Genomic DNA, 15,074 nt, shown 5'->3' on the forward strand with positions numbered 1-15,074 from the left:
AATCCCCATAATCTGAGACTCAGACTGCCCTTGTTCCTGTTCTGGAATTCAGGGGTGGGTTGCAAACCCAAGACCCCTGGGCCATTTTCATCCTGCAATAGTGGTTTGGCTCGGCCTCTGAACACTGAGTTAACTGCCTTTAGGTGGAGCCTGTACGTTCTGGTTTACCTCAGTCCCCACAGCCTCGGTTACGTGTTTCTCCTGCCATTTCCATGGGTTCCCTGAAGTCATTTGAATTTATAAGTCAGCGCTCTTACCTAGAAATACTTTTTTTCAAAAAAGTCAATACTGGAATATTCGGGTACATAAAACTTTATGTCCTGCTTTCTTTCCCTAATTTTTTTATTGTGAACATTATCTCCTGCCAGAAGTTCAATTACTCTTCAAGAGCATGATATTAAGGACAGGTTAAGATATACAGGGGCACCTGGGTGGCTCAGTCGGTTAAGCGGCCGACTTCGGCTCAGGTCATGATCTCACAGTCTGTGAGTTTGAGCCCCGCATCGGGCTCTGTGCTGACAGGTCAGCCTGGAGCCTGCTTCCGATTCTGTGTCTCCCTCTCTCTCTGCCCCTCCCCTGCTCATGCTCTGTCTCTCTCTGTCTCAAAAATAAATAAAAACATTAAAAAAAAGATACATTATATAAATGTATCATAATTTGTTTCATTCTTCTCCTATTCTTGGGTATATAAGTGGTTTCACGGTTTTTGCTATTACAGATTACACCATGATAAATGTCCTTGCTCGAACGTCTTTGACTACGTGTCTTCTTAGAGCAGATTCGCGGGCATGGGATTGCTAGGTCAAAAGGTATGACCCTTCTAAACACTTTTCACACATGTTGCCAAATTCCAGTTTGTAACCAAATTACCCTACAGGTACGAAATGAAAGCATCTCTCATAGCTGTGTCACCAGCAACTCCTGCCAAGGGCTTGGCATGACGTTGACACGACAGTGCGCAGGAAATGTTATTCGTTTCACTATCAGTATTGGGTATTATTGTTACCCAGTATTGGGTAACAATATTGTTATCAGTATTGGGTGTTATTGTTAAAACCTTAGCCAATTTCATGGGCCAAATCGATCTTGTGCAAATTTCCATTTATTACGTAGTGAGGTTCAACTTGTTGTTTTCTTCCACATGTTTATTAGCTGCCTGCATTTCTTCTGTGAAATTGTCTGCTACGCCTCTTCCCATTTTCCTATCAGGTACTTGTGGGTTTTCTTATTGATCTGTAAGAGCTTTCTATATATTACCTCTCTGTCACATTGGCTTCGAATTTCTCACGGATGCGATTCAAACATCTGGCTCCTACTCCAATTTATACAAACCACTTGAGAATGTGAGAGAAAGAACGAAAGAGAGACTAGTGAAGAAAAAAATTGGGGGAAGACAAGGAGGCCTTATCCTTACATAATAGAAAGCTGAATATATACTAGAAAATTGGGATAAATTCTCAGTGAATCTCAGGATAACAGAAGATGTCTTCCAGGTACAGGTGGAGGATTGTATGAGCCTCATGGGATGTTTCACGCATGGGGAACCTGACCTTTCATATAATATTCAAGGGTTTACTAGGACCATTGGTGCGGTGCAGGAGAGAAACTAACAGTAATTTGGAGCCTACTATAGCTAGGTGCTGGTCGGTGCATTACTTCCTTTAGTTATTACAGCAATACAGTGAGGTAGATTATATTATCTTTTATTTTTTTAAGTTTCTTTATTTTTATTATTTTTGAGAGAGTGTGAGCTAGCAGGGGAGGGGTGGAGAGAGGAGAATTCTGAGCAGGCTCTGAGCTGCCAGAACACGGAGCCCATGAACTGTGAGGTCATGACCTGAGCCAAAGTCAAGAGTCGGACACCTAACCTACTGAGCCACCCAGGTGCCCCTCGTTAGCATCATTTTAGGACAAGGGAACTGTAACCCAGAGGGGCTACTTGACCATCCCAGGCTCCAAGGCAGGGAGGAAGAAGACCTAAAATTAGAAGGGAGGTCTGCCCTTCTCAATAGGAGGTGTTACATCACTGGGGGCCTGTGACATATGGTTGTTGCAGGTTCACATATGCTCTAATTGCCCCTAATTCCAAGCCATCCAAACCACTACCCTGTTTGATATTTATAGGTGTCCACTGAAGTATATACCACATTTTAAAATAAAGCCTACTGTGTTCATCGGGTGGTGAGGAAGTGTGATGCTCAGTGGTTTCTCCAAGGGGAAGACTAGGTCCCTGGCGAGGTTGGCTGTCCAGTGTCACTTTCTTTGAGTCCCATGGAGACTCTTCGGGTCCTATTCCTTCTGCCATCACAGGGGAGGGTGGTGTGGTCAGTGGAGCAACATGGCCTGGGCCTTTGGATGAATGCTCAGGACGGAAAGAGGACGTATCCACCAGACCAGGGTTTTGAAGGAAAGTGTATATTTGCTTTGATGTTATTTCTTACACACTGAGATCTCAACACTCTGGATGGCGAGGCGAGAAGATCCCTGCGGGAGGTGAGCAGTCTGCCACCCACAGACCCCCCTCCCCGCCTCTTGGGCCAGGTGAGACAGCCCCAGAACTGCAGACTGCTTCTCCACCCCTTGTCCCCCACCACCCAGATGCCCTCTCCAGAAGCCGAATGGCTGGCCCCCACTCGAAACCATGCACAGTCATGCTTATGGAATAAATGGGAGAAAAAATAAAAACAAACTCCCCTGCCCTACCTTTTCCGGCCAGCCTCTCTCCGAGACGGAAACTAGATCCAATAGTTTGCTTTCAAATCCTTTTAAGCATTTCACTTTAAGGTACACTGTCCTCCACCTAAAAGCCCAAGTGTCTGAAAACCATATGGGATTCACCAGGTAACCACACAAGTCCGTCCTCTCTGAGCACCAAGGCGCATGGGTCCCAGGTCCTTACCTGGTCCCCTGAGGGCCGGCGACTTCACTGGCAGCTGCGATTTCTGTCTGCTCCTGTCCCCTGGCACTCTTGGGCTCTGCGTTTCTGGGCTGACTGTCAGTCTCCCCAGGTTTGGCCTCCTCTTCCTTGATAAAATTTGTGGTGCCTGGGCTGCTGAAAGGTGCAAAATCTTTTCAATAATTTTTACAGGGAAACAGCTTCTGCATAAAGGCCCAGCAATGGGGAAGGCAGGTAAGGGACTGGGGCCCAGGTGGTCAGAGAAGAGCTGGATTTGAAACCTGGTTCTGTGACCTTGTAGCTGTGTGAAATTGGGCAGATCACCTCACCCCTTGCAGCCTCAGTTTCCTCCCCTATCAAATGGAAAATCATAATACCTACTTGGCAAGGTTGTTATCACTCACCATTAATGAGTACCTGTGACACCTGCAAGCAGGGTCTATAAGGGGTGTGCCCTTCTGCTAAGATGCTTCTAGCTTCCTGTTCATAGATGTTGGGATGGGCATGCTGGGAACCCTGTCGAGAGCCCTCTGCCGTTGGGACATGCAAAGGCCCTCTCTCCAGCTGCTCTTCCAAGGTTGAATCACAGCCTATTTTGTACCCTCAGGTTGTTTATTAGCAGCTAAGATGGCCTTCCAGAAAAGTTCCAAGCGTCTGGAATACCAGGTATACCTATTTGCTTGGCTATGTGCTGGGAGGATGAACTCACGGGAAAGACAGTAGTGGGAATGCTAACGTGGAATGTGTTCCCGATGAATTTTTTTTTTTTTTTTTTGGAAATTCACATTTTGAACTAGGTTGCTAATTGGTCTGAACAATCTCAAATGTCTTCTGCACATGTAGGAAGCGTCGGTGCCCGTGGAGTTTGGGGCAAGCGTTTCAGTATTTTCCATGCCTCTCTGCAAGTTCTTGAGTTTACAAGGCAGTTGAATTGTGAATATCTGAACTAGATCTTTCCAGGGGAATTTGCCTGGCTCATCCCCTCTTGGACAGTTCAGAAGTTTCACAAATAACCGTAGCCAGCAGGCAACACGGGTAAAGCTGGGAAGGTCCTTGAGTTGTGTGCGAGAGAGCAGCCGTTCTTGGCCTGTGGAGACAACTGGATTTATGTTCCAGAGAGTAAGTTGTGGTTTTTGTCCAGATTCAGGAAATGAATGAAAGTTCTTCCTGGCAGCTCACGAAGCCGAGTTTAATGCGATTAGGTACGGCCCGCTTCTCCTGATGGGCCCCAGGAGGGAAGGCACTCAGTTCTGTGTCCCCAAGACAGAGGGGACCATGTTCTACTGGGGATGTGCAGAAAGAGGGGCACGGCCGGTGGTGGTGGCTCACGTAGGGTGAGCTGGTGGGGCCTGGAGGGGTTGCAGGTGTGACTGCAAAGGAGAGAAGGGAGTTCTCCAGAAGATGAGGACATATTCTTCAGAGGGTGTGGGGTGGTGATGAGACACAATTTCACTAACCTGGAGGAGAGTGAGAGGGTATTTACGCTATGGGAGCCAGGACGGAAGGGGGGAGCGAGGCACTTTCTCAGCACCCAGATTGCTTTCCTGCAACCCCCGGGTTTCTCCCTGGTCATCTAGGACCTCATCCCTCCAGCTCTCAGCAGTCAAAGACTGCCTCCTACCTCTCCCCTGACAGCCAGGGCGGGAGGCAACGGGATTCCTACTGAAGAAGCGGCAGCTGGAGGGCCGAGGGAGGGGCAGTCTTGGGATTCAGGCCCCAAGGTCCTGGTCACAAGGATTGCACGTTGATTCCTAGCGGGAATCCCGTTAGAATCTTTGCATTTCCTTCAGAGCCCAGGGCAGCAGAGCCTCACACTGCCCACTGCCCCATGCCCTCGCCCCCCTCCACACCCTCCCAGGGTGCAGGGGTGGGGTCCTCCTCCCCAGGGGCCTTTCTGCCCCAGCCTGCCCCAGCCGGCAGGTCCTTCGAGGCCTATTTCCACTTTTATGCCCACCCACATGCTTTTATGCTCTGACTCTGCTTTGGTCAGAACTTTCAGGATTCCTAGGACCTTTAGCATTGAAATAGTCTAACGTCGCCCGAGGTATACATCTTTTCTCTCCTTAAGGATGAGGACCCTGTCTTAGCCTGCGTGTGGCCTGGTCTCCTTCAGGACAAAGAGTAATTGCTTAGTGTGATGTGCGAAGGTGCGTTCGGCTACCCGGCTACCACGGGGGAGTCCAAAAGTAGAACAAACTTTTTCTTGGGCTGACCATCCAAGATGACTTAAGGTGATTTTGTCTTGTTCCAAAAAAAGCGCGCTTTCTTCGAAGCATCAGCTCTTTTAAATGATTTCCAGAAATGAGCCTGTCTGTCTCTAACCGAGGGTTTCAGCAGACTAAAGTAATAAAGCTGAGAACCCGGAGATGGTTTTACGAGGTCTGGCAAGCGAAGCTGGCAGGGTGGGCAGGAGCCCCTGACTTTGGGCAGGTTGGACCTCAGGCTCGGCATCTCTGAAACGGGAATATTCCTATCTTGCCGAGTTACTGCGACGTTTCGCAATAATGTACGTAAATGGCCTCGGAGTCTGGTGCTTCTCGGCCGCTCTCAGTGGTTGTTGCAGCATGTGCCACAAACAGTTTACTGCTACTACTGCTAATTGGGGATCTGAAGTCGCTCCCCGGAGAGAATTGCACTGGCCCAGAACGTGTTCTGCAGGTTTCATCCCTTGAGAATAACCTACTCGATAACCTTCATTTCTGTGCTGTTCTTGCCGAGCCGTCCTCCCTCAATCCTTTATAAAATCCAAAAGGCAAATAGCAACTCCCTATTGTAATCTGTTCGGCAAATACCCGTGTGCCTTTGCTATGTAATAATTTGAGGGTTCGCAAAGATGAGTAAGACAGTTTGGTCATGACCTTAAAGACTGTAATCCAATTTGGTGGTACTGTTGACTTCTTCCTTGTGATTACCCTCTCAGAGTCTATGGAAGGCAAACTCTTACAAAATATCCCTTTTCACCACCTGCCGTTGCAGACACAGATGAGGTGACCTGGGCCGCACAGCTTCTATGCACCCTGTTTCCGGGTCCTACTCACCTTCCCCGTACCCAAATCAAACCAAACTTCAGACCTCTGGGGCCTTTCTAGCATGGTCCTCCCCGTGGCATGGTACAGACCTTAACCTACAGAGAGACCCAAGTTAGAGTCACACTGGAAGAGGAAATAGAGCTTCCTCTTCAGGTTGGAGGACAGACCCGTTGCCTTGGAGAGAAGGCATTTGTGCTCAGCAGTCCCATTGCTGCCACTCAACACCCTGACGTTTGTTAGCGAATTTGGGGAAGACTGGTTTGCTTTGCACTGGACCCTCTTCTAGTGTCTGAGCGAGGCGATGCCTCCAGGGACAAAGAAACCAAATGGCTGTTTCGATACAAGGTGCCTGTCCTAGTTCTCTTGACGATGCTGGGATGCTGTAATTGTTGATTGAATAGTTCTTAATTTGACTAGGGGGGAAAAAGGTAGTAATCTCCTATTTACCCAAGGCCCTGATGACTGAGAACCAAATCCACTTAATCGTGCATGTTAATTCCATGTGCCTCATCATTGCTCAGTTCTTTACATGCTTGCCAGACACAGACACGGTTCTTGATAGACCAGGTCGAAGCGAGAGAAAAATACAACTCCTAAACCTTTACTCCCTCCCCCTGTCTTGACAAGGAGGTGCCAAGATTCTGTCTAAGAGATGCCTTCTTAAAAAAATGTCTTGCTTCCTTTACTCTCTCAACATAAATAAATAAACTTAAAAAAAAAAAAAAGTCTTGCTTCCTTTAGATCGTGGGAAGAATTACAGCTTAGTCGCAAGGGCCAGTGTTGCCCTGGAGTAATAGGCAGCTTTCTGTACAGTCACAAATAACAGGCCGCGTCGATTTGCCTATTTGGGTGTGCTGGAAATGTGTGCTGTCTCACATACCCAGAGGAGATCTTAATTAAAGCTTAATTATGTACCATAAATATGTTTTATTTTGGAGCCCAGGAGGTGGGATTTTTTGATTTTGGGAAATGTGGTGCCTAATAAGTAGGCAGGAAAGGGAATGTAAACAGTGAGTGAGCCCTTTAATTTGTCTCCTTTCGGCATGGTTCTGCGTGGCTCCTCAGTCCCAGCGTGTGCCTTGGGAAGGGCCTGCCCCCCCCCCCCTCCCCGCGCCGCCCTCTCGGGGCTGCCATCGGACACAGGAGGGCCTGCTCTGTTTCTGGGCGTCATGTTCCAGAGTGTGCCAGCCACGGGAGCGAAGAAATGAGATGAGTCTCGAGAGAGGACGGGATTTTATTGGTCGCTCACGCCTTAGCGCTACGAGGAGGTCGAGTCAAGTGGCAGCTGTCTGGTCTTCCTGCTCCCCTGCACACCTCACCGCCTGGGTGTTGCTCGTGACCTTGCCCTCCGGCCCCCCACCTCTCCACCTGCCTTCCGGAAGCCCGAAGTCCCCCTCTCCCTGACTCCTCTGTGCTGTGTGCCTGGCCGAGGGCGACTTACCACACGAGGTAAATCTTACTGGGCCTCCTGGGGCCCGGCAGACACAGCACAGGGGTCTCCGCTGGGGTCGGGCAGGACACGGGGAAGTAACACAGGGTGGCCGGGGACTGGGGCACGGGGCCCGGGGACAAGGAAGAGGGGTTGGTGAAGGAGGGAGAGGGGGCAGGAGGGAGCTGGGGGAAGGGGTCCTGGGCCACCGGGGAGGCTGGCGGCAGGAGCGGCAGGAGGAGGCAGCAGGAATTGGTATTGGGCTGCAGGAAGGGGGAGAAAGCGAAGACGGAGCAGTAAGGGGAATATTCAACACAGAACAGGGGGTGCTCGCTGCTGTCACCTGCACAAAAGAAAAAGAGCAATCAGGAAGCAGCACTCACGGTGGGAAAGCCTGTGAATGAATCAGAACACAAAGAGGGTTCTTCGGGCTGGCCTGTCCAGGTGTCAGAGGGGTGGCCGATGGGATCTCAAAGTCACCCGAGAGTTAACTGAGGGACATGGCCTCATCATCACACCCTCTTCCAGCCAATAGTCTCTGGCGTCCCTGACAGACGCCGGAAAGTTCTTCCCCCACTAAGTTCCTGCCTGGCAGCGCGGGGTCCCTTCTCCGCCCCCACGGCCAGTCTAATTAGCTGTGCCCGCAGCAACATACGGTGGCTGGCAGGGTCTCACCTCGGTAAGGCTCTCCCCCTCCAGTCCTCCAGCTGCCCGCAGGAGGAGGCGGCAGTCATGCCCTAATCTGGCCTTTCTGCTGCAGAGGGGAGGTTTGAGAAAAGAGAAAGAAGCAGAGAGATCCTGGTGGGATCACGGAAAGGGGGAGGGACCAAGGAGGGGAAGAAGCAGGTGGACGAGGGAGGTGTCCAAGTGAAGTGAATGATTTGCCCGCTAAACCCACACTTAATCTGCCAACCTTCTGGAGGCGGAGTACGGGCACCTGATGGAGACACGATCCAGAGAGACCCCCTCGTGCATGACAGATCTCTCAGCGCTGCCACTAGCCAGCTGGGTCACCTTGGATCATCTGTTTACCTTCTCAAAAACTATTTCCTCATCCGCAAAATGAGACAGGTGTTTTCTCTAGGCCTTGTTCCCCCACGGGTGGTCCTTTGACCACCAGCATGGATGTCCCCTGGAAGCTTCTTAGAAATGCAGAATCCTCGCCCCCTCCTCCCAAACCGACCGAATCACAACCTGCAGCTTATTGGAGTCTCCAGGTATCTCATCAACTTTAATGTTCTAGAATCAAGGCTGTGAGACAGGTGTCCAAACCTCTGTGATGAGAATCACCTGCTGTGCTTGTTAAAGATGTGGTTTTACAGGCTGCCTCAGTGGAGATTCTGACGCTCTGGGTCAGGAACGGGAACCAGGAATGTGTCTTTTCATCAAGTACCTCCCGGGTGACTCTTATCAGAGAAGTTTGGGAAAGGCTGCAGCTGCAATCAGTCCCGATTCTAAAATGCCATCATTGGAAGCATCCAGTTTAAAACCATGATCATTACCTCCAGTATCATTGGGGGTGGGGGTGGGTCTCAGCCCTTAGTTACTCCTATCCTGTGCAAGATCTGACACAATGATCTGTTCCTTCGTTTCCCAGTGCCTCCCTAGGCTTTTGCAGTGGCTGCTACTTCTTGCCTTGTTTCTCTGTGGTTGTCTTCTTCTGTCCTTTCCCCACATCATCCCTGCTTGCTCCATGAGCTCTCACAGGGGAGACCCTCTTCAGCTCCCTTGCTCTCCCTCTAGGCCCTTGGATTCCTGCTGGTGGCCAGGAGCTCTCTGCCCAGCAGCAGACCTGGGTCCTCCGGTGTTTCCTGGCATTTCCTCCCGGCCATCCTGCCTGCCCCTCAAAGACAACACTCACGGAATGGGGCCCATTCTCTTCTTGCTTTCTCAGTCTTGACAAAGGCAACCTCCACAGGCCTAGTTTTCTGGGCCAGAGCTCCAGCTTCTCTTTGGTTCCTCCTTTTTCCTTATCCCCACACCCAGGAGTCACCACCAAGTACTGCCAGGAATACTTCCTTGAACATCCCTCAAGCCCAGCCCTCTTCCCCATCCCCTCTGCTTTTACTCCAGGCCAAGCCCTTCTTATTTCTCTCTGGGTGCAGTGCACGTACAGCTTGTCTGGTCTCTCGGCCTCTGTCAGGCTGCTCTCACTCCCCTTTCAGGCCCCTCTCCATGCCACAGCCCACTTGTAAAAGTGCCAGTTGGGTCGCACCACATCTCACTTAGATCCCCTCCCAGGTTGATGCGCCAATGCCTTTCTGCTTGACATTCAAGGCTCTCAGGGACCTGGTCCTTGCCTCCCTATAGGGTGTCAGCTTTATACTCTCCTCTTCCTAATCTAATTTGTAGGCCGACCCTAAAGCAGAGCTTCTCAAACTCATCTGTGCACACAAATACCCCAGAGATACTATCAAAGGCAAGTTCTGGTTTGGTCAGTCTGGACTGGGATCTGAGGTTCTGTATTTCTACCAAGCTCTCAGGTGAGGCCTCTGCTCCTGGTCTGGGGACATTTTAAGGCCCAAGGCGCTAGACTACTTGGAGTTCCTCAATTTTTTACAAGAAAGTTATAACCTGTCTTACATCTCAGACTAACATGGCTTTGGTTGAGCAGCTTATAAAAAGATGCCAGGCCTGGAGCAGCAGGTGGTGGGGGTGGGAGTCGGGATTTCCAAGCAGAGGGAGGATTGGGGACTGACCTTTCTCTACGGCCTAGTCTCCCCACAAGGTTTTAATCCTCCCATCTACCTGGTGAGGTAGGTAACAACTCGACTTTACTGATGAGGAAACTGAGTTCGGGGAAGTTGCCAGCTCACATTTAGGGCTATAAAGTAGTAGACCAGGATGCTGAGCCATGGCTTTCCGTTCTGGGCCCTGTGACCTCCCTGAGCCCCATGGTCTCGGAAGCATTACCATAAACGACTGAGGATTAGTATTCTCTACGTAGAAAGAGCGTTCACTTATGGTGGTTGTTTTCTAACTTGGGCAGATGGCCTGGAAAGTTGTTGGGACATCAAGGGACCTGCCTGGAAATTCATTAATCTTGGCCTTTCGAGAAAACCTTCCACAGAATTTATTTGCAAGGTAGGTTATGAAGATTTGGGATTTGCGTCCTATTTCTCTTCCAGGCCGCCCTTCAAATAAATATTTCCCGACTCACAAGAGACCACAGTTATGTTAGATGTTTATCTTTTTAAATCTGAGTTCACTGCTTTTTCTTGGTTTTACAAGAATACGTCCTCACGAGAAGCCATTATTAAGCTGAATAGGCTTTGCTACTCCCACAAATGTGAATCTGGTAATGACTAACATTGAACTCAGTAATAAGTGAGGATAATTTCAGAACACTTGGCTTTGTTTAAAAGGGCAGGATTTTGGAAGCAGGCTCTAGGACTCCATCCAGATCCATTTTCCTGGCACAGAACTAGGAGACCGTGCCCAAGCTCTAGGTGACAGGAGAGGGCATGCTCTTTTCCCGTGTGCCGGGCACTGAGGCAGAGAGGTCTGCAGGACTCCAGGCGCCAGAACCCCGCAGCACAGTGGCCTTTGGATGCCTCTACGCATCCTGGAAAAGGAAGATGGCTCCTTTACAACTCAGGCTAGCACTGGGCGGGGTCTCGGGTATAGGCAGGAGGCCAGGAGGCCATAGTAGCTCCCTGTGCTTCTCTGTCCCCCAGCGTTTGCGGGGCCTGGAGACCTGCTCAGCTTCTCCCAGATCCATGCAGAATTCTGAAAGACTATGTAGCTCTGCTTCTGTGCCTCCCTGGACCAGAGTTCACCTTGATCGTGAAATAGGATTTCTGAATCCATTGCACATCAGACACAGCTGCCCGACTTTTCCATGTCTTTTTGGAGATGAAGCAAATCTCTGGCTTGGTGAACGCTTTCTGATTATTCATTTCTCCCCCTTTTGTGTTCTGCTCTGGAAATTCAGGGTGTAGTAAAAGTGTTTGTACCTGCATTTATATTAGGATTTAAAAAATATAACTCGATTTTTGGTAAAGGGGAAAAAAAGGATTGTGGGGAGTGGGGGCAACATTAAGCCAGAGAAAACAAGGTTTTATAATTCATTCCCTACTAAACACAGTTCTTGTGTCCTAGATATCAATATGCTGTAATTTACCAGGTATTTAATTGTAACAGGCACTGTTCTAATGGCTGAGCGTACATTTTATCATTGAAACTTCACAGCAATCCCAGGAGGTGGGAATCTGTTTTGACCCCCCACTTTACAGATGAGGAAACTGAGGCACAGAGAAGTCACTTGCCCAAAGGCACACAAGCAAATAAGAAATGGTACCCAGATGCTAAGCCAAGCATTTTGACTCTAAGGCACTTCCCCGACACTACATGGAGGGGGGTGGGTAACACGGAGAATTACAAGCCAACTCATTTAGCAGCAGTTTGATGGAATATATGAACTTACTTAATTTAAAATGCGTGAACTCCTTCTAAAAGAGTGTGAAGAACAATGAAAATCTGACACCTTCTCAGTTATAAATCTATTGGTAGAGGGCACCATGGGTTCCTCTATTGTAAATAGCCTTCTTGGGGGTTCTAGATGGTAGGTCACATGGATATAAGGAAAAACTTGATTTCAATGGATTATCATTACATAGATTCGCGTGTAAGGCAATCCACATTTCCCAGCTATATTATTTTATTCAGGAAAAGCCTAGTAGACCTCGGTATGGAAGGTTAGTCTATTACACGGGTGTTGCAAAGGGATTTCACTGGCTTGGATGCTTCAATTTGACACAGAATCTCAGTTCTGAAATGGGAGGAGTTTTGGTGACTCACTGTCAGCTTTGGCTCACCCCCAAAATGCTTTGGGAAAATATTCCTCTACAGAGGTAAAGAAAAACAGGAACCTGGTGAGCTGGATCAATGTGTCTAGATAATTCAGACCCCCAATCCTCTTTTTCAAGAACCACAGGAGAGTCCTTTGAATTTTCTGAGTTGCTAGCGTCACTCAACTGGACTTTTCCTGAAAAGACTCAGCTTAAATTCTCACCATGTCTCTGGGCTCTCATTTCACTGTGCTAATTAAGGAACTCTGAGGGTGCATCTACACATGTAAAACGAGTGGATCTTAACACGCCAACGCTTTGCTTTTAGCCAACTTCGTGAATCCATTTTGCTGTACAACTGATCAGGCTTCTGTAGCAACCGGCATTGATCACCGGGACCGCTGGGCTCACTGGACAGCCAGGCCCCAGTCTAGCCCCTTCCTGCGCGGGTCCTGGACGTGGTCCGGGGTCATAATAGGACGATAAAGCTGGTACTTTTTAAAAGCTTTTACTCCGGGGCGCCTGGGTGGCGCAGTCGGTTGAGCATCCGACTTCAGCCAGGTCACGATCTCACGGTCCGGGAGTTCGAGCCCCGCGTCGGGCTCTGGGCTGATGGCTCAGAGCCCGGAGCCTGTTTCCGATTCTGTGTCTCCCTCTCTCTCTGCCCCTCCCCCGTTCATGCTCTGTCTCTCTCTGTCCCACAAATAATTAAACGTTGAAAAAAAAAAAAAAAGAAAAAAAAAAAGCTTTTACTCCAAGTAACATCCCTCATTTGATGAAATAGGTAGCCTTCTGCCAACTTGGCTCTCTTGCCTAAACCTTGGTGTTTCCAGGCTAGTAATTCTTCAGACGTGATGTTTTATAAAATGTAAAGTGAATTAATTCTTCTTTTTGTCAGTGTTGTAAGGTCCATCTGGAGTTTGCTCGGTCAGAAAAGCATCTGTATTAATCACACAAACTAAGATCATCTAGTGGGCCTAAACCGTACATTTTAATGATTTTACTTGACAGATGACAAAGTAGCCCAAGCAAATAGCTACCCAGTTTTAGCAAGAAGGTTAGAAATCATATCTAGTGAATGGAATTGCATTATTTAATAAATTTTTTTTTCAACGTTTTATTTATTTTTGGGACAGAGAGAGACAGAGCATGAACGGGGGAAGGGCAGAGAGAGAGGGAGACACAGAATCGGAAACAGGCTCCGGGCTCTGAGCCATTAGCCCAGAGCCCGACGCGGGGCTCGAACTCATGGACCGCGAGATCGTGACCTGGCTGAAGTCGGACGCTCAACCGACTGCGCCACCCAGGCGCCCCTGGAATTGCATTATTTAAACTTCAATTTTTTTTTTTATTAAAAACCTCCCCAATTCAATAAATGACCACATATATTTTGAAGTAATTGGGGAATCATCTTATCTGCCCTATTCCATTCTTAAACAGCTGAATTGAAAGCATGCTTCCTACTGGGGAGCCTGGGTGGCTCAGTGGATTAAACGTCTGACTGTGGCCTGGGTCATGATCTCATGGTTTGTGAGTTTGAGCCCCCTCATAGGGTTCTGTGCTGATAGCTCAGAGCCTGGAGCCTTCTTCGGATTCTGTGTCTCCCTCTCTCTCTGCCCCTTTTCCATGTGCCCTCTTTGTCACTCAAATATAAATATTAAAAAAAATTTTAAACACACTTCCTACTAAAAGTCTTAAAAATGAGAAATTGTTAACTATTAATGATACTTTCCCCTAATTAAATAAGGAAAAAGTGTTGGGGCTTTGCTTGGAAGGACATCATTTCAGATTTTTTTTTTTTTTTTTTACCTCATTAAAGCAACAAAATGTGGGTGGTTAATCTGAGGGAAAGCTGCCATTTTCTAAAAATGCATTAAGACTTAACTGGACGGGTGGTTGCATGACAAGAGCTATTTAGGATTAGAGAGTAGTTGTGATTTGTATTTAAATGAATTGCACGCTATTTACAAATTCTTCGGCAGTTAATTTGGATCTTTTCCATTCTACTGCAAGCAGAAGGCAGACCTTTCTGCCTAGTTACCCCAACTTCGAAGTCAGTTCCTGGAGGAATCAAGTTTGTCCTCCATATGTTGGCTTTGATGGGGATGAGCCCGAGGGATTCTACGCTTTCACTTGAATTTATCCTCTTTCTGGATACTATTAAATCATTCCTGCCTCAAGCGGAGGACTGATCTCTGCTTCAAAGGCAGCTGAAGAGTGAATTATTTACCAAATTGCACAAAAGGGAGGATGTATCAAGCCCCCTTTCTCCCAGAGAGGACAGCCCCAGTATTGGAGGACTTTATTACTCTCTCTTTCTTGGCTATAAATTATGCCATTCAGATGCTTTTGAAAGCTTCTCTTCATGCTCTCGCTTGAGTCATAAAATTTGATACCTGGGGCCAAATGCCTTCCGCCATCCCCACCCCAGAAGGGTAAGGAAGACGAAAAGGCACCAATTCTAGGAAAGTGTCACACAAAGCCAATGACTGGGCAGCAAATTTGGGCAGTGGGAACAGTTGTTCTGCATAAGTCACACCTTCTTGACTTGCTCTTGTACTCTAGAATGAATTTTACCACTTGTATAAGATCACTGGACCCTCCAAAACCTGAATTTGCCACTCAGAGGGCCCTCGGTGTAACCGGTACCACCAGTCTGAGTGTTGGCATTACCTGTAGTGTTGGGATTTTAGAGTTTGTGAATTTCCGCACATCAGTCACTCACCTGAAGAGGGTTTGCTGGGGCCCACCTTCTCCGGTTTCCGTGGGGTCATGGTACTTTTATGTTTCTGTTTGACTGATGTTTGGTCAATTGCTGGAAGTCTGGAATCACCCTTGACCGCAGAACTCTTGGTGGAAAGTCTTGGTTCGGCTACAGAATCCTCCTCACCAGAACTCTACCAGAAATGAAAGGTGTCTGAGTATTAATG

At 48.3% G+C, this 15,074-nt stretch overlaps 1 protein-coding gene across 7 annotated transcripts in view; it reads right to left on the bottom strand.

Annotated features, from left to right (window-relative positions):
- MARCHF10 (membrane associated ring-CH-type finger 10) overlaps positions 1-15,074 on the bottom strand; it is an 83,166-nt gene that overhangs the window by 29,424 nt on the left and 38,668 nt on the right. For 5 of the 7 annotated variants that reach the window (XM_047833868.1, XM_047833867.1, XM_047833866.1 and 2 more), the window contains 2 exons: positions 14,870-15,041; positions 2,900-3,052 (listed from right to left, as the gene is read on the bottom strand). In XM_047833868.1, the coding sequence (XP_047689824.1) occupies positions 2,900-3,052; positions 14,870-15,041 (325 nt within the window). Of the gene's footprint in view, positions 1-2,899; positions 3,053-7,141; positions 7,698-14,869; positions 15,042-15,074 lie in introns of those variants that run through there. The other 2 variants (XM_047833870.1, XM_047833871.1) reach the window with 2 other exon arrangements.

This window comes from Prionailurus viverrinus, chromosome E1, assembly GCF_022837055.1.
Source record: "Prionailurus viverrinus isolate Anna chromosome E1, UM_Priviv_1.0, whole genome shotgun sequence".
Lineage (NCBI taxonomy): Eukaryota > Metazoa > Chordata > Mammalia > Carnivora > Felidae > Prionailurus > Prionailurus viverrinus.